The following is a 19278-nucleotide window of genomic DNA, read 5'->3' on the forward strand; positions in this document are numbered from 1 at the left end:
CCTCAGTAAATACACCTGTATTGCTTTGTTAATTACAAATGTGTATGTTTAGAACTTAATCTGTTTGCTTTTTTATATAAAAGGAAATCATTGCCACATGAAAAAAGTTTTACACTGTTGCACAATGTTACTTTTACATGCATTAGACTTTAACTTCCTTTCTTATTCTGTCAGCTTACTGCCCATTTTTGAAAATGGAGTTTCTTAATTTAAGTGGTTTTGTTACAGGAGTAATTTTTCATCTGTAACTCAGGTGGTTCTGGAACGAACAGCTCCTAAAATTTGCTCCTTTAGTGGGTGTACTAGAATTCTTTTCTCTTATTTTTCTACTTTCCACCTCTGTAGTCACAAATACCAGTAGACTTTTTCCCGTTGTTTTTTTAACATTATCTAAGATTTTTTTTTAATGAATACTTTCAATTAATGTATTTACTGATCACAAATGATTGTTTGATTTTTTTTCTCACAGCTTCCAAGTGCAATAGGCTTTTTCAAACATTTTTTCAGTTCCAATAGTTCTTGATAAGTTTTTCAAATAAATGTATTCTTAGTTCATTTACAGTATTAAAAAAAAAAATATCCATGTGGTTTGAGAGAAATTCCAGTGATGCCTATGGCAAGGTTACTTGCAATCATCTGACATGTTCCCTCTAACCAACAAATTGTGTCTGCCATCCATCCTCCTTCACCTCCTGTTGTCAATATAAGTAGAAAGCTGAGCCATATAAGGATAGGCAGGAACATTCACATTGTTGTCTACAAACTTAAGCTCTGAAGTGTTTTTTTGGAGACTTTGAGAAAAACACACAGAAGTGCGAGTACTTATTTAACTTCAGATTTTTTTTTCCCAATCACAGTGTGTACAGGCCAAAAAAGACTTAAAGATGCTCAGGGAGGAGGCAGCTCCTCAAAAAAGCAGAAAAGAAGCCACAAAACATCTGTGAACAGCAAAAAGAAGAGCAAAACTAGTAAGTACAGCAGCTCTGTGTGAAATTAAATGCATTAAAAGTATGGTGTCATTTGAATGATTGTAGGAGATTAAATCTGGAAATAAAAAATGTATTTGGACAAAATGTTCTCATCAGGGAATTCTTAATACTGCTTAAATGAAGGAACTACTCTTGCTGCATTCCAAAGGGTTTTTAAATGTCTTGTGTTCTTTCTGTGCCTGTTTCTTAGAGGTCTTTAATATCGTGTAATTCAGGAAGACCAAGAAGAGCGAGTATGTCACAGCTGGTAGGATTGGGACAGGAATCTCTGTGGCATGATAGCTGCATGTTTTAGAGGGGAGCTGGATGAAATTACACTGTGTATTTTCTGCAGGATGAGTTTTTAGAGGTTAATATCTCTTCCAGTAGCAAATATGAGAATAATTCCAGAAAAATATAGGATCTATTTTCTTCCTATATCATCTGATACATCTTTAGTAAATAATGCGGCTTTTGCAGCTTTTTTGTATTTGTAGAAGCTAATTGAAATAGAGACCACAGTACTGGGGAAGAGAAGCTTAATAGAAGCAGAGCTGTATTAGAGAGGCATATGAACACGTGTCGGGGAGGCAGCAGGTTCAATTACTGCCTCATCACATGGTTAATAAAAAATACCAGGGAACAGTCAGCTGGAGAGTGAAGTGAGTAGGATAGCTAAAAAAAAACGCAGTTAAAGCAAGGTTAGAAAGCATATACCATCCTGTTTTTCCTCTCTCTTCCCCCAGCCCCCTCCTTTCTCTAACAGCTTTTACTAAAAGTCTGTACTTTATGGTATTTGCTTTCACCCCACTGATCCTTCATCTTCATTGATCTCCTCTTCACATTCTCGCATCCTTTTTCACTCCATTTCACTAATCTCCTCCTTCAGTAATCCTTATTCCTTCCCTCGCCCTAGGAATAAAAGTAACAAAACAAACTGAATTTGCAGAACTAATACAAGATTTTTAGTCTTGCAATTGTTCCCTTCGATGTGGTGAATTTATCTCTTTTTCTCAAAACCAGTGTCGTCTTTGAGATCCAAACAATTTAAAGATAGAATTGTTTCTTGTACTGTGTACAGTCCCTGGTGTGTATGCACTCAGTTTTTATTATCAGGCACTGCTGTATATAATAAGGGCAATAAATAGATAAAAAGTGGAGTCAGTTGTGAGCAAAACATGTTTTTTAAAAAAATCAGGTATGCCAGTTAAAGCTGTGTTTGTAGCATCTTCAGCTCTTGCTGCTGGGTTAAGCCGGCAGACAACGGCAGCTCTGCAGCCAGCTGAGTTCTTACATACCATGTATATCTTGGTGTTTGAATTCTTCAGCGTACTTCACCAGATCATAAAGACCAGAACAAAGAGACTTTTCAGGGTTCATTTTGTCAACACCTAGAGCAGGTAAAACTGAGGCATAACTTTCTCTTGATAAATATTAATTGAAGATGTTTTTAAAAACAACTCTGATTATGGAGATTCTGCAGCTGCCTTAGGCATTTTATTCCACAGTGTCACTAGACATCTGTTGAATTATAATCTCTTGCCCCTCTTCCACCCCAGTTATATTCATAATGCTAAACAAGCTTCATCCTTTTAATAATTTCTCATAAATCATGTCTTTTAGAAATTATTTTGTTATTGTTCTTTGGGTAGTTTTATTAGAAATCTGCGTTCAACCTGTTTCTATTGTTAGTTATTTCAGTGTGAGGTGAAGTTCTTCTGTTTTAGGTCAGCTGAAGATGTTTTTCTGCACATCAGTTAACTGAATGGTGTTTCCAATGCAAGGTGCCCCTTTCATAGCATGCCAGAATTAGAGGAACCCCAATACATACCCGTTTTGTGGTCCTGTATTTGGACACTAGCGATGCAAAGAGCTGTGTGCCAAGCTTTTACAGTGGCATGGGTTATATCATTTTAGAGTAGGAGGATTTTGGTTAAATAAACTTCTGTTATATGAAAATTAGCATGGGGTAGATTCTGGCTTTAGTTTGGTTGCTTTCTTTTATAAGAAATATATCTTCTTGTGTCCTCAGCAAACAGCAGTGATAGTGAAGAACTATCTGCTGGTGAAACTGTGTCCAAGCCTCAGTCAGCAAAATCAGTTTCTACTGGCATGAAATCTCACCAAACCAAAGCACCCACAAGAACACAATCTCCAGGAAAATGTGGGAAAAATGGAGAGAAGGAGTCTGATCTCAAAGAACAGAATAATCGTTTGCCCAAAGTTTACAAATGGAGTTTTCAAATGTGTAAGTATTTTTTCAAAATATGCCTACTGTAGTCTTGCAGTATGGTATGAGAAGGCTTTTTGAAGTTTGTGTATTTTGGGGATTTTTCCCTAAAGTTACTCCATCCTCAGTTTGCTTAATTTTGTGATAAATCATTATTTAAGAATTTTTTATTTTTTTCAATTTCAGTGCAGGAAACTGCCTATATTGCACTCTTACAATACTGTTTCTAGATATGACTCGTGCACTGACTTGTGTTCTTGCCATCCTGTGGAGACCTGTCATTCTGGCATGAATGTTATCCATTGTGTGTGCTTCTTGTGTTGATATTTTCTTGGTGTTTTACTCCTCATTCTCTAGTTCTTGTTCAGACACTTACATGATTGATTTGTAACTTTCTCTCCTTCCATTTTGCCTTAGTAAACCATGACACATTCGCTATTTCTAGTAGTAAGAAGTCCTGGTGTGTTTATGTCAGGCAGCTACAGGCACAAGTGTAGATACCAGTTAGTAGTGTTGAAAGGATCATGCATTTGCCTATCTGAAAAACAGTCCAGTAGCGTATTAGTGCCTTCTATTAATGTAACTTCTTAATTACCTCTGTGTCTGTGCTATTGCAGTGTTTTTTGCAGTAGGGAGAAAAGAGAAGATATTAGGTGATTGAAGCCTTCTTCCTCAATAGAACAATCAGAAAATAATTATTTAAAACAAAAAACTTGCTATTTTTAGCCCTCTCTGTTACAGCATCTGTATGTTTGATTGCCTGGTCAGCAATAAATTGTTGTCCTTGGTCTTGACTGTGAAGGAATAGTATTGCATGAGTTGCTTTCTCTTTGCTTTTAAAGGTCAAATTGAAACTGCATTGTGGTACTGATTTAAATTACTTCTTAAAGTGATCCGTAGTATCTCATTCAGTATTCACAGATGACCTTAGTATATGTCAAGTTTCTGAAGTTCTTAGAGCGTTATGCTCTGTGCTTTTCTGCGCTCTCCCAGGCTGTGTGAAGGCTGCTGTTCTCACGTAAAGTGGGAGCGGGAAAGAGCTGGCACAGCATACGGTGTAGACACATCTGCTGAATTTTTTGCCAGTGGCATTCTTCCATCCAGGGAATTCTCCACTAAGACACCTGTTTCTGTGGTGAGAGAATCTGACTCTGCATTTTTTTTTCTTCAGCCCTGAATCTCAGTGTTACTTTACAATAGAAGTACTTTTCTCATAGTCCTTCTTCACAGTCAAGTTACATTATTTTTTTCTTTATGACCATGTAATGTGTCTTTATTGACACTTACTGGCCTGCTGAGATTAATTGGGCAAGTTTCCTGTGCAACACATTTAGAGCTTTTGCTCCTTCCTTCCTTTCTACGATGGCTACATTGCACATGCTATATTTGCTTGGTGGAAGTTGGACTTTGGAGCGCTGTTTAACACATTTCCTGCTGTTGCAGGAGTCTAAGCCACTTGCGATGTCTCTGAGTTTTCCTCACTTTCCCACAGTCTCGTACAGTTGTGGCGTTTGGTCCTTTGGTGTTATAGCTTCACTATAGGTTGCTGAAATGCATTCAGCAGCCCACAGTAGTTTAAATGATTGTTAAATGTCTTTGAATGGAGTGTGTCCAGTGTGGTTGACCTGTGGCTGAAAGGGACTGAACCCAAGTAGTTCCTTCTGCCTGTGCCCCCCACAGCTCTGTGCCATGTGGTGGGGAGCTCCCAGCTGGAAACAGCTGGAGGGGCAGCTTCTGTGCTGGCTGTGTCTGTCGACATCCCTGTGTGAGATGCCATGGAGAAGGTACTGTGCAGCTATACCTTATGGCTTATATGCCATGGACTCCATCAGGAGCACCCCACAGCTCTTCAGATCCCCGTTGTCCTGGTTGTTAGAAAACACGCAGGTTGCAAGCTGGCCAAGACTGACCTTCCTGGTGTATTAGGCCAAACTGAGCCCTAGCAAGGACTCAAAGCAACAGGCTCAAAGCTAGTTCTGACCCCTGTGTTTTCACCAGTTGTCTTAATTTTTGTTTTTCTTTCCTATGGGGACAGGAATGTGTGCATTTTCTCTCTATCACTTCCTTAAAAAAGAAAAAAAAGTGTATCTGTGGTGGTATCTTTCAAAAATAACTGTGACAATAAACAGCAGCTTTGCTGTCTGCTACCTCAAAGCACATCACTAAGATTTGAATACTTCCCACTTCAATGAAATTTGGAAGTTTTTGGTAACACAGCAATACAATAATTGACAGAGCTTTTTTTAATTTGCAGCTGACTTGGAAAATTTAACGAGCGCTGAGCGCATAACAGTTCTCCAAGAAAAATTGCAGGAAATCAGGAAACATTACTTGTCCTTGAAATCTGAGGTAGCTTCCATTGACCGAAGAAGAAAGCGCTTAAAGAAAAAGGAGCGGGAAAGTAAGTGCTGGAAACTAAATTCTACTTTTAGAGGGCTAAATTGCATGTCTTGTTTTTAAGGTGTTAACAAGAACTGGATATTTTTTAGGGAGATGTGTGCCATTAGGAGTGTGGTTTTGGTTTTGTTTTTTTTTTTGTGGTGGTGTGTTGGTGTTTTGGTTTGGGGGTTTTTTTGTTTTGGGTTTTTGGGTTTTTTTAAGGCTGTAAAGACTGTATGCAGTTATTTTATGGTCTTTAGTAGGTATGGTTCAGATATCCAGTGACTATGTAACAGGAATATATAAAAAAGGCATGAAATCTATTCTGTTTAGGCAAAACTACTTTATACCAAAAAAAAAAAATCACAGAAAAATAAGCTTTTTCAACCAGTGAACAAAAAATGTAAGGTTACTAATAACTTCTAACTTTCTTCAAGTTACACAATAATTCACTATAGTTTTGTTTGTGTCTAGTTAGTGCTTTCCCCTTAGGAAAAGTGATTTATTTTTTAAGTTTAATGGAGACCATCAGTTAAATCTGATTTCCCTGAAGCTCCTTTACCTGTTGTTGTAGGGAATGTTCTAATGTGCAGCATTAAAAAGATTATTTTCTCCATGCCTTATTTACGTGCACATTTAAGAGCCCACTGAGTATAAGAAGAAAGACTGAAATGCCATGTGTAGTAAGATTTTTATGGCTGCAGCCATGACACGGGATCTGCAGTTGCTTATTGGTTGCTGGCGCAGGGTGCGTGTGCAGATTCGGTGCTGGGACAAAGCCCTACCCATGGTGATCCCCACAGGAAAGAAAGGGAACGGTTGACTGTGCTGGTGGGTCAGGAGTGAGCTCTGGCTGGACCCTTGGTTCAGGTGGCCAGTGAACCGGGGCTGCAAGGAACAATGCCCTGCTGCCTGGCACATAGCTGAAACTGCCTTCTGGAGTATTTTCTACAAAAACAAGGGAATGGAGGCTCTTCTCTTTTTAATTATTAGGCATTGGTTGCTGGAGTCAGTATATACCAGTGCTTGCTGTTGAATGGGAAAATATTTTTATTGCTTAATTTGTAAACTTTTATAACCTGTTTCCCTCTTCCTGTGCAGGTGCTGCTACTACATCATCTTCCTCCTCATCACCTTCTTCTAGTTCCATTACAGCTGCAGTTATGTTAACTTTAGCAGAACCATCTATGTCAAGCTCATCACAGAATGGAATGTCAGTTGAGTGCAGGTGACAGCAGGACTTGCCAAAGCACTTTGCACTTAATGGCTGCTGAGGGCCACTCTTTTTTTTTTTCCTCCTTTTTTTTTTTTTTTTTTTATACTGCACAGTGGCACAAAATTCGGACAAGCACTATTTTGTATTTAAAGTTGTTTCTTGACAAGCTAACTTTGCACTTAAGTGCACTTTTATGAAGAAAAAGTACAACAAACTGCTTTTCCTCAAGCAATAATTGTTTCCAACTTGTCTGGGAATTGTAAGTCTAGTGACTTGAAGGCCTTCCACTGTGGCAAATGGAGGCTGTTCACTGCCTGTAGGGACAGTACAATGAGCATATAGTTGTTGGGTTGGTTGAAATAAATGTGGTAAGGCTTACTGTATTCCCTGGTATTTTGTTAAAGCTGGAACATTTGATATTTTTCCATTTATTTATGACAAATATTGAACCTATTTTCATTTGTACAAGCTAATTGTTTTTTAACTGCTAAGTCACCTTATAGTGGCTTTAATTGTATACGTCAAGCACATGTATTCAGTTCAAAACCTGCAGTTAGTAGGATGTTTGACACCAGTCCTGATAACCAAATATGAGAATTCCTTTAAAAAAAAAAAAAGAAAACAAAAAAAGACTGACTAATGTTTACAGGTTTGAATTAGGCTTAAATAGGTTACTCTGGGTTTGAAGAACCCATTAATTGGAATGAAACTACTGTACTTTGCCATTTTTCTATAAAACAGTATTTTTTTTTTAATTTTGATAAAATACATTATGAAAAAGAAAGAAAATGGCTAACAAACTGTATTAAATCTTAATGTATAAAGATAGTATTTAGCCAGTTTAAAGTGTATATTTATTCATAATGGATTATAACAGTTATATTTTTGTGTTTTCTTGTAAATGTTTCTTTTCCCTTAAAGCAACAAATATTTCATTTGTAATGCTTATTTTATTACGAGCTTCAAGGAGAGGACTTCAAGATGGAGTAAGTTGTGAGGCTATAATTTGTGGTTGCTGATATGAACACTGCCACAAAAGGGTAGTTGTTTTTAAAATAAATAGCTAGCGGAGTGGTAGACATTTACTTTTTTAAATGCCTTGTACAAATTCCAAAACCAACTTCAAACTGTTTTCACTTGTATTGATTTTATGTTGTATGGATCCCAAGCTCTCTCCTGTTAATTATATACCTTTGTAAGACATTTGTATATTGCGGAAGTGTTCATTCAAGCTATTTAATACCTGGCACTGTTAATACACAGTACTTTATTGTACAGATTGTTTTACTGTTTTAATTGTAGTTCTGTGTACTTCTTTTGCCTGGGGAAATAGGGGCTGGCATGTTTTTCTTTGTTTTCTGGCAATACAACATGTAAGAATTCAAAGCATTTTGTTTGTAGATGCTAGAGTGTCAGAATCCTTTACATTTGACTTTTCTAAGAAAAGCCTTTTGAGTCTTCATAGTGTGTGCTTAAGGTTAACTGATTTTATTGAAAATGGTTTCAAGGTATTCAGAATTGTACAGGACTGTAAAAATTTGTTGACAAACACTGAAGGAAAAGCTTATAGAAAAAGCTATAAAATATATATTAGGTTCTGCAGAAAATGGAGAATTATGTAATATATTGTACAAATGTAAGCAAAGGCCTCTGAAATAAAATGCCATAGTTTGTGAATCCCTGATTTTGTTTCTAACAGTTTAATTAAGCAACCGTAGCGTGTTCATTAAAATGACTTCAAGCTGCAGAATCAGTTTAGCAAATTATCTTTGATGTGGTGTAATAGGCATTTAAGGGTAAGCCAGAGCAGGTATACTGGCCTAATTTTCCTCTAAGTGATTAATTGACATTCATCCTCTTTTTCAGCAGAATGTGAGAGCATAGCCCATTGACATCATTAAGGCAGCACTGGTTGGAATAAAGATGAATTTTGATTCACATTAATTCAGGTAGTTTGAAAAGCTCCCAAGGATATTTGCTGACTTCTAATATTGACTGCTTCAAGTTCAGAGTCAGTGCAAGTGAAACTGGAATAAAACTTTAAATGTTATCTGCTTACATCATGTCTGGCTGTAGCTCAGTTGACCAAAATACTGTTACACCTGCAAAATGCTAGATTACTGATGAGACTGATAAATAACAAAGCATTATGAGCTTTGGAAACATTGACTGTGCTAATAGTTACCAGTGATCTGAGACTGACAGGAATAAGTTTAATAATTTCAGTAGGGCTACTCAGAGGATATTTACATATGTTTAAGTTTAGGAGAATCAGAGTCATGATAGTTCAGTTCTGCGTTTCAGTCTCAGTAGCCATAACTGGTATTGATTTAACTGGGAACTACATTTAGGCAAGCAGGAGCAAAGTCAGCTCTCTGCTCACCACTAGTTCCTGATCAGCTCTCAGTTTTGGTGCCAGCATTTTTGCTGTGATGTGACAATTGTTGACTCATGTCAACAACTCCTATGAGAGGATTTGTTTGTTTACTTGTTTAAAACAGGAATCATTAGTCACCTACCCACTCCCAAATTGAGTTTTTGCATAAAGAGGATTTTTGCTGTTCTTGAATACAGAAGTTATTTAGTTTTTGTTGTACTTCTCATGCTGTTTAATGACTACTGAAAAATCTAGTTTGGATGTTTTATATTGCACCTCTTCTGTAAAGTGTGTCTTTAAATTGTACTCTCCAGGTTCATATCACTTGTGTCCCAGTGGTTACAAAGGAAGTTGGCTTTGGTAAACTGTTAATCAGGCAATTTTATCTCATCTTCCAGTGAGTCAAATCTGAGCTGCTTTTCAGGTTACATACTGTAATGCAGCTTTAAAGGTGGGTGTGCTCCCTGCTTGGTGTGTACACTGTGCTTACAGCTGAGAAAGCATCCCACCAGCACTTGTTGCTAGGCTGTGCCTGTGCTCTTGAGTGCCTGCTTGGAGCATGACCTGAAAGGCAAAGTGAGACAAACTACCTCTTCTTTATGCTTTACACCTTGGCTGAGCAACAGAGTTGGTTTGCCTGTCTCATGTTTGATTGTGTTGAGAATAGGTGAGAGTGCAGGCTATCTGCATATGCTGAGAGAAAGAATACTTGTCTTGAATGCTGCCTGTATTGCTCCCGACTCCATCTATTTACTGTCTCCACTGATGCTTGTATGTACTTGGTACTGTGTAGTTTCCATCATGGCGGGAAATTTTCCTGTCACCACAGGGCTCAAACTCACTCTCTGGCAGAGTTCTTGGAGGCTATATGCCTTTTGTTGAGCTTCAGCAATTACAAGTCTCGGAAATTACTCAGCTGAATGCTTGTCCAATTTGATTTTGATGTTCAACCTGTTCTGCCCCACTTGTGTCACCTACAAAACTGCTCTTTTGTGGGAAGGCAGGTTGGAAAAGCCAATACAAGTAGTGCAGCAGTCACCTGCCAGTTTTTAAGAATTTGTGTATTCTTTTGGGCTGACCCCATCAGTGAGAGTCCCTACCTTTCCCAGCATCCAGGAGGCCATACAGGGGATGCCTGGTGCATGTGTCAAGACTAATGCTTTACCTTTATTCCATAGCTGGATTACTAGAGCACCTACCTCTACTGGCTACAGAGCAAAGCTGTGGAGGAGACGTACAACGGGTTCCTCCTTTTCCGGTCCCCCAGGCTACAAGCCTCGAGTGCCCTGAGAGGTACTGCATTTCAGGGATGTTTCATCAGAAAAACCCTTACATGCTTTAAAAGCCTGCTGCGGATCCCGGGTACAGATGAAACAATCCAGGAAGAAACTGACTGCCCAAATAATGCTTTAGGATTATCTCTCCGGTGGTTGAATAACTTAAGACTGTTTAAGCAATAACTGCTCAACTGCCTATGGCTCTGTGCTCTTTCTGTAAGCCAGTTCTGTCATGCACACACTAAGTCTATTTCAGACCAACAAGTCAGCCCTCCCCCTTCACATTTTCTGATCCTTTCCCAGGTTTGTCTTAAGGTGAGCTACTTCAAAAGGGGCTGCGTGAGCAGCAGCAGGGATCCTTTCTGCCTATGAACTTGAGTGTTAGATCACCCACCTTGGCAATCGTGCACCATGATATGAAATGGCTTGAGTTAAGCCCCATTCCACAGACTTCAGTTCAGTCCGGGACCATGCCGGGCTGCCAGGTCCTTACAGCCAGCAGGGTCAGGGGCAGCTGTGGATGCGGAGCTACGGTGGTCACGGCCATGCTGCAGGCAGGGTGGCTGCTGGGCACGCGGGTTGGCGTTGGGTGTGTGTTTGGTGGAGGAGTTGTTGAGCAAGAGTGCTGCATGGCACGGGAAAGAGCTTCCTGGTGCTTCTCGTCTAATCTGCGCTCAAGGACAGTGAGAAGATCTTGCACACACTTTCACTGGTGGTTTGAGGGGCTGGGTGGTTGGTTTGGGTTTGTTTTGGTTTAAAACTTCATCCTGGATAGCAATTTATGAAGATCTATTCAGACAAAAAAGACATGATGCTAGAAGAAGTACTTCCACAGCAACACAGGGCAAAGGAAGTTGTGCTTTGGGTAGGCAACGGCAACGTTATTTTTCAACCACTTGTGGCACTCTGAATCACTCAAGTGATTTTAAATAGAAGCAGCTTGAAAAGACAGATGTAATCTCTCCTCTGATGGAGCTGAGCACAGGAGGCTTGGAGCTGAGTCTTGGGGAATAAAGCAAGCAGTGTATCACACGGCTTTTCCCTCCACAAGACGCCTGCAGCAGCCACGGCTGACGCTGCATGTGTTCGCATTGCAGCGGAACGAGCAAACGCCACGCGCCTGGGAACAGCTGCCACCGGCGACCCCAGTGTGGCCACGTCTTCCGGGCCGGGGCGCGGGGCAGGTGTCGGGTGAGCGGCGGCAGAGGCAGCGGGCGCTGCGGCGCCGCTTCCCCGCGCGGCGGGCGGCCGCGCTACCAACCCCGGGCCCCTCACCGGCCGCGGCGCCCGGCGCCCGCCTCCCGCGGCCGGCCCCGCGCGCCGGAAGTGACGCGCCGGAGCCTGTTCCCCTCGGTCAAGTGGCGAGCAGCCATGGGCCCCCGCCGGAGGGGCGCGGAGCCGCGGGAGCTGCCGGCGGAGGAGCAGTACGTGGTGGGGCAGGTGGTGAGCAGCCTCTGCCCGGGCGGGGCCCCCGCCGCGCCGCTCGCCCGCCTCTTCAGCGCCGCCGCCGCCCCGCCGGTGCTCGTGGCCGTCACGGGGGTGAGTGCTGCGCCGTGAGTGCCCTGCCGGGATCCGGGGTGGCGCTCCCGGCTGGGGGGCGGGGGGGTATCGGTGGCGGTCTGTCCTGCCTGCGCGTTGGTGCCCGGGAGGGGCCGAGTGGCGGTGCTGGGCGGCTGGCGGGGGCAGGCGGCTCCGGGGGGCGCGGGAAGCCGGGTGCTGCCTCCCAGGAGAAAAGCGTTGGAGCGCCGGGCCGCTGGTCGCCAAGCGCTGTCCCCTGGGGATCCCCGCGGGGCGGGGCGGGACGTGACGAGGGTGGGTGAGCGGGTGAGACCAGCGGGGTGGGAGCGCCGGTGAGCGGGCAGAGCTGGGTGCCGGAAGCACCACTTCTTGCGGCTGACGGCTTCTGTTAGTGGTGTTCCAAATAAATTATAATATGTAAAATCATTGTAGGGCGTTTCTAGAATTTTGTCTTTCTCAAGCGTTTTTTTGTGTGTGTGTGTGTGTGTGTGTTTGTTTGTTCTAGCAAAATAAGAAAAGAAAGCCTACAGAAGATGTGGAGAAAGTGTCAGAAGACCAGAGCTCATCTGTCATACAAGAACCTCCTATAAAAGCAAAGAAAGCCAGAAAGAAGGAACTTTCAAAAGCAGAGAAAAAATTGGCAAACAGGTGAGGTAGATAATACCTTTTTATCCTAAAGTTTAAAAAACAAAACAAAACCAAACAACCATGTCTAGATTAATCATAAGATTATCAGTTCAGTGAAACAATAAAGTTCTGTTCTACTATTGGTCTTGAGCCTTGTGTATAAGAAGATTATTTTTAAGAAGTTGGTGAAAATTTTCTGCAGTTTGCTTCAGAAGGTAGTACATATTTACAGCTTCTTGAAGATCTTGTTGTGAAATGCAAAATCCCTGTTACAGAGCTAACAGGTTGTAGATTTAGACAAAAAGTTCTCTCTGGTATGGGATGATGCCTTCTAACGTTAGTGGCTTTATCCAGCAGACCTGCAGTCAGAGGAGCGGTTTCTGCGTGAGCAAGGTATCAGGCTGAGTTAGTTGACCTTATCACGCTTCCCTCCACTGTGATGCAGAAAGACACTGTTACTCTGTCCTCGTAAATAGACAGGGTTGAACCAAGCAAGACACTGTCAGTACAGGCAGGAAATGAGTCTCTGTGCAATGAAGTCTAGATAATGAAATTGGCTTCATTGTGGTTCAGAGCTAACACCTCTGTGTACTGGGTTGCTGGCGGGGAGGAGGCAGAGGAAACTGGCAGTCAAATTGAGCCTGGGAAGAAGGGAGGGCTGGAAGGAAACTTTTTTTAAGATTAGGATTTGTTTCTCATTATCCTACCCTGATTTGATTGGCAATAAACTAAATTACTTTTCCCCAAATTGAGTGTGTTTTGCCTGTAACGACAATTGGTAAGTGATCTCTCCCTGTCCTTATCTCAACCCATGAGCCAGAGTGCCTTTGTGGGTACCAGGGTCCACCCACCACACTCTGACACTGTGTGTTGCTGCATCTTCTACACCTGCAAAACTTTTGCGTGCTGTTTTTGTTTCAGCAGTTTTCCAGAAGCTTCTTTAGATCAGCTTGTTGTTTGTGCTGCTATTGTTATGTTGTTGTTATGGCAAGTTTGGATAGATTAGAGATTTGTTAGTGCATGGATGGCTCCCAAAGGACTGTTGGTTGTGAGTGCCCCGGATACTGGGAAGAATTAAATCTCTCCTTAGGTCTACTGTGCCAAGATGAGGGTTTTTTTCCATTCAGTTTTAGAGGATATTGAATTATTTAATTCTGAATGACTTCTTTATTACTCCTACTAAACATTGCAGCGTCCTGGGGACAGCAAATCATTTTCCATGTTACAGAGTGGTCAGATACCTTTGTTTAATGCATAATAAGCAAAATAATATTTGAAATGTTATGTTGAACATAATAATTTAAAATATGTTAAAATATTTATCTTGGAGGCTTCAATTATTTGACCTCAAAACCTCTGTTTTTTTTCCCCGTTCATTATAATTTGCTTGTCTTTACTAAGAGAGAGTGCTTTGGAGCGGGCAGATGAAGAGGAGGAACAAAAACTGTTTCAAAACAAAGTGAAGCAAAAAAAAGGGGCTTCTCGTGCCATCACCAAAAGTGTTGTTAATTCAGATACAGGCACTACTGTAAAACAAAAACAGGAAAAAAAGGTGGCTGATGAAACGGTAAACAGAAGAACAGTGTTTGTTGGGAACTTGCCTGTCAACTGCACTGCTCAGGTATGTGAGTGGATTATGTCAGCTCCTTTAGAGCAGAAAGAATTTCAGCAGCCCTTAGTTTGAGGGGATGTTTCCAGCTGAGAAATCACACGTATTTGTGACTAAAGTTGCTTTTTGGGAAAGTAGGAAATAATGCTCATTATCAGAAACCATTAGAGGCAATCCCTTTTATTTTACTGGAGTTAGGCTTTTTACAGCAGTGGATGCAGTTGCTCTTTCTGTAGTAGAATTGGTTAGTTTCTTTTTCAATTAAAAATTACTTAATAAATGAGATCTACAATTACAAAGTCTGCTTCAAATTTTGAATGCAAATAACACTTCATGTTATTACATTAATTATGTTAAATTCATACTTTCTTCTATAGTAAGGGGTACAAATTCAGTTTTGGCAATCCGCAGAATAAGAAAACTGCCACAGGAAACACAGAAACAATTACAAATTACTTGCGTATTTTTAGTAGCCCTTTAATGGACCTTGTATAAGTAAAATGAAAATAGTGTAAACCCATCTTACTAATAAATGTTTATCATTAATTGTTATTGCCATGATGAAAAAATATATTGAATTTTTTTAATATCTCCCTCTTTAGGAGCTGAAATCTCTTTTTAAAGAGTATGGACAAATAAAATCCATTCGATTCCGCTCTTTGGTAGGTTATTTCCTCTAAGGCTATATAACAAAATTATGTTTCTGATCTTAAAGGGTAGTATTCCTTAGTTGAGAAGCAGGTTTGGGTGTGTATTTTTTGCCATTAGAAGAATCCTTGGAGATTTTACCACAGATGCATCTTTCCTTTCATCACATTTTACTCTTCCTGTAGCAGCAGCTGATACTATCAGAGCTGTATTTTCTCTGTAAGAAGAATGCTTTCATTATTGCTTGTTTAGCTGAGGTATTACTTACCTTTGCTACTCATCGTAGCAAAGACACGTTGATTGTAAATCTGTGTACTCTGTAAAATAGTTAAAGATAACAGCTTTGGAACTCAAGAAATGTGACAGATGAAGTCAAAGCAAGCAACCTAATTCTGAACTCTTTCTAGGTCATCTCTAGGAATAGCCAGTTACATCATTTGCTTACTCTATTGGCTACATTGCTTTGGGTGGGAACAGTACCTGTTTGAATTCCTCTTTGTTATCAAGAACAAATATTTGAGATAAAATGACACTAGCCCCACTTAACAAAAACTATTTTTATCTTAAAGGTTCCAGCAGAAGAGACTTTATCCAAAAAGTTAGCAGCAATAAAGTAGGTTCCTCTTGTGGATTTTGCGCTTTATTTTTCAAGGCAAAAATAAATTTTAAAGTGTTGGTTGTTACATATTTGGCTACATTATTTTTTTAATTTTGTTTTTCTTTGACTTGTTAAATTATATTTAAATTATATAATTAAATTATATTTAATTTAAATTATATATTATATTATATTTAAATTATATATAAATTATATAAATATATTTTATATTATATATATTTAAATTATATTTGACTTTTAAAATTAAAGATATAAATTATATATTTAAATATATTTTAAATTATATATTATATTATATATTTGTAAGTTTTCTTGACAAGTGAAAAAGAATTATGTGCCAGTATACTAGGAAGTAATTTGTTGTCTTAGGTTGCTTTTCCTATATTTTAGGAAGGAGGAAGATGCCAATTGTCTTTAATTCCTTTGGGTTTTTATGAGTTGAGGAGGCTTGGTCAGGGTGCATGTACAGCCTGCATTACATGTACAGTGAGACTCGCTTGGACATACAGGGCTGGCTTGACCTTGAAAAGAAATGAAATTGTTACTGTGCTTGAGACAAGATGAGTCATAAATGTGTTAAACAGGAAGTGCTTGTGCACTGCACACCGTCAGATTTAAATGTGCACTCTTTTTATGTTCCAGGCATAAGGTGCACCCTAATGTGAAGTTCGTTAATGCTTATGTTGTATTTAAAGAAGAATGTGATGCCATTAAGGCTCTAAATGAGTAAGTCTCCGTTTTGTTCCTCATTCCCTGTTGAAGAGGTAGACTTACAGTGTTAAAAGATAAATTTAAACTACTTCCTCCCTTTTGCTTGAATCAGAATAAAGTGGGTTTTTTTTCAAACTTAAAAGTAAATTTGCTTTTGGAATAATATTATGCGGTGACACTGTAAATTAAGTAACATTTATTAAAAAAACTTTTTTCTTTTGGCTACAAAAGAAACGGAACAGAAATTGCTAGAGGATTTCACATCAGAGTTGACATTGCATCAAAAACCAGTTCAGTAAGTAAGATGTGTGACTAGAAAACACCTTTTCTGTTTGTTTGTTTTCAGTATAAATAACTTCGTGTCTTGGATCTCTTGTTTTCTTTAGCATGACAATAAACGATCTGTATTCTTGGGAAATCTCTCATATGGTAAGTCTAAAATGGATTGTTATGCATTGTTATTTAACATTTATAGAATATGTTGACATTAGGGTTTTTTAATGTATTGATATTTAGGGTAGCACGTTTAGGTATCTAAGTATCTTTTGCTGAAATTAGTTTTTAAATAGCAGTTTTATTTTTTAACTGAAACACCTAAAGGGATTGTACGTTTCTGGCAAGTTCTGCAGATTGTTTTCTTTATTGTAGCTAGAACTGCAAGCAATGTTAGTTCTTGTTGTGGCCTGATGTTTTTTAAGCAGATACGACTAAACTGCATAAGCCATACCTTTCTAAACTGTTAAGCATGTGCTGGTACCTGTTTGTGAACTGCTTCCAAGGGATAGATACACAGTGATGGCTTCTCATTTTGATACTGTCTGTGAGCCCCAGGGTGAGTGACTCTGTCCAGGCAGCTGTTGGCAATCGGTTGTTACCCATGTGTAGGTGCAGGTCAGCGCTTGATAAATGTTCACCTCCTTCCGAGTAGACTGTAGAGCAGATGAAGGGTTCACCATCAGGTGTGGTCCACGTGAGGGTGTTGATGGAGTCAGGATGCTTGGGACAAGCCTGATGGGTAGAGCTTGTGTCAGTACTGTATGTTCCTCTGTGCATCCTGCAGAGAAAAGGGTTTGGACATTTGCAGTGCTCTGTAAATGACTTCAGCAGCTTGAACTTTTTGCAGCGCATCTAAGTCCTATTGCTGTAACTAAACCTGTACCGTTAATTTCAGCCCCTCCTCCCCTTAGCACAGGTATGATTATATCCGTGTAAAGGGATTTACCTTTTCTATACAGAAAAGAGAATAACCTGTATTTTTGTGTTGGCACATCACACTTGTCTGTTCACATAGGCGTGAGATTGATAAAGCCTCAGACATGCACTTGTTACCAGAATAATTGTGTAGCAACTGTGGTTAGAATCTATAAACCCATCCTCTTCCATTCAGCTAAAATTCAGTGTTTAGTCAGTGAGTGTTAGACTTTAAGAACTGCCAGCTCAAGCTCTTTATCAGCAGCATTAATTCTTAGAGATTCTGGCATAAGAGGGAACTACAAAGCTGTAGCATGAATCTTAATTTCTACTATGTTCAAACCATAAAAAAGATTATTTGAGAAATTTATTTTGGTCTTTACCTTCGTTCTCCTTCGTGACTCATATTGTGCTCCTCAAAGCTAGAGAATCCACAGCTGTTCACATAAATTGCCCTTTATAAAGTCTGCATCGGTAACTTGCTGGAATTTTTCGAAACCACTGATATTTGTGAACCTATATGTATATATTTATTAATATATATCTTTAAATTTATATGTTGCACACCTGAATTGGTAAATATAAATATTTGGATTTGGGCCAGGCTTGTAAAGCTGTGTGTCTGACTGAATCTGTTTGGTTGTGCTTACCTGCAGACATCAGCAATGATGCCGTGCGAGAGCACTTTGCTGTCTGTGGAGAAGTGGTAGCCGTGCGGATTGTGAGAGACAGAAAGACCGGCTTGGGTAAAGGCTTCGGCTACGTTCTCTTTGAGGTGTGTGTGAGTGTTGTGCGCCAGGACATTGGGAGTTCTTCAAAATCTGAATTGGGATTTGCCTTTATGGCCTTTTAATTTTTTTCCTTTCTAATTTTTTAAAAAATATTTTTTAAATGGGTATATGACGTTAAATGGTAGCATTGCTGTGTATTTTAAAAGCAGCTTGGAAGACCAGTTCTGTGGAAGCAGATACAAAGCAAACTGGTTTAGGTTGTGTACAAAGAAAATTTGTAAAACATTGGGGTGAAAAAAATGAGAGACAGATGAGTTCACTTGGTGTAACTGCAACATTCTCCCATTTTTTGAATGTAAAAATACAAGTGGAATTTTTTCCTGTAGCCCATTTGCAGATTCAGTACAGCTTGCTTTCTCATGGCAATGTCCCCACCTCATCTTCTGTAGTTTACTTCTGGCAGCCCAATACCTTTTTTCACCAGTTTCTCCTTCATCTCTGTTTCAGTTTTTTGCATCTCATGTAAGCTGTTTTATAGCCCATTTTCAGGTAGCTGTGCCCACGTGAGCTACGTGGGCGTGCTGGTCTTTTTGAGCAGAGCAGAGATCTTGTGTCATTCAATAAATAGAGCAGTTTGAGCACTTTTTATTGTTAAAATCTTGCTTACGAAAATCAATGAAAGGCAACTATTTATTTGAAAGTAATCAACTGGAAGTCATGCTTTTAAACTGAACGTCTGCTCTTGCAGAATACAGATGCTGTACATCTTGCTCTGAAGCTCAACGATTCTGTTCTGATGGGAAGAAAGATAAGAGTGAAACGCTGTGGAGACAAGTGGAAAGCGCCACAGAAAAGTCCAAATCAGTCTCGTGCTCCTAAGGACAGAGTTGATGCCACATTAAAAAGCAAGAGGTGCTCTAATGATTCATTTGTTGGTGAAAAAGCAACCCCACTGAAGAAGAGCACTAAACCAAAAAGACTAAAAACTACTCCTAGAAATAAAGCTGGGAAAAACAAACAGTCTTTTGATAAAAAGCAAACGTATAAAAGTGTTAAAGATTGATTTATACGAGAGTGTTCTGTCATAAATTCTGTCCGTAGTCGTTCCTGCTGTTCATCCCGGGGCTTTTGGCTTCTCCCAAAGGCAGCAGGAGGCGTCTGTCCGCACCCAAATCCT

The 19278-nt window shown here is 39.8% G+C and overlaps 2 protein-coding genes across 6 annotated transcripts in view; both read left to right on the forward strand.

Annotated features, from left to right (window-relative positions):
- ARID4B (AT-rich interaction domain 4B) overlaps nucleotides 1–8470 on the forward strand; it is a 93251-nt gene extending 84781 nt beyond the window's left edge. For all 5 annotated transcript variants that reach the window (XM_082048502.1, XM_082048506.1, XM_082048505.1 and 2 more), the window contains 4 exons: nucleotides 858–968; nucleotides 3001–3216; nucleotides 5453–5599; nucleotides 6679–8470. In XM_082048502.1, the coding sequence (XP_081904628.1) occupies nucleotides 858–968; nucleotides 3001–3216; nucleotides 5453–5599; nucleotides 6679–6809 (605 nt within the window). In that variant the 3' untranslated portion in view covers nucleotides 6810–8470. The remainder of the gene's footprint in view (nucleotides 1–857; nucleotides 969–3000; nucleotides 3217–5452; nucleotides 5600–6678) is intronic.
- A 3169-nt stretch (nucleotides 8471–11639) lies between these two features.
- RBM34 (RNA binding motif protein 34) lies at nucleotides 11640–19171 on the forward strand. The gene is made up of 10 exons (XM_082048507.1): nucleotides 11640–11986; nucleotides 12471–12613; nucleotides 13994–14213; nucleotides 14804–14863; nucleotides 15419–15462; nucleotides 16111–16194; nucleotides 16411–16474; nucleotides 16566–16608; nucleotides 18027–18145; nucleotides 18850–19171. Exons 1-10 carry the CDS (start codon nucleotides 11819–11821, stop codon nucleotides 19162–19164), a joined length of 1260 nt encoding a protein of 419 aa, XP_081904633.1. The 5' UTR covers nucleotides 11640–11818; the 3' UTR covers nucleotides 19165–19171.
- The last annotated feature ends 107 nt before the right edge of the window (nucleotides 19172–19278 follow it).

This window comes from Streptopelia decaocto, assembly GCF_964273445.1.
Source record: "Streptopelia decaocto genome assembly, chromosome: 3".
Lineage (NCBI taxonomy): Eukaryota > Metazoa > Chordata > Aves > Columbiformes > Columbidae > Streptopelia > Streptopelia decaocto.

Excerpts from the sequence above, each read along its gene's own strand:
- RBM34 (XM_082048507.1), top strand. The coding sequence starts at position 11,819 with ATGGGCCCCCGCCGGAGGGGCGCGGAGCCGCGGGAGCTGCCGGCGGAG. Across the intron at positions 11,987-12,470 it reads TGCTCGTGGCCGTCACGGGG|CAAAATAAGAAAAGAAAGCC; the intron begins GTGAGTGCTGCG and ends TGTTTGTTCTAG. Across the intron at positions 14,864-15,418 it reads CCATTCGATTCCGCTCTTTG|GTTCCAGCAGAAGAGACTTT; the intron begins GTAGGTTATTTC and ends TTTATCTTAAAG.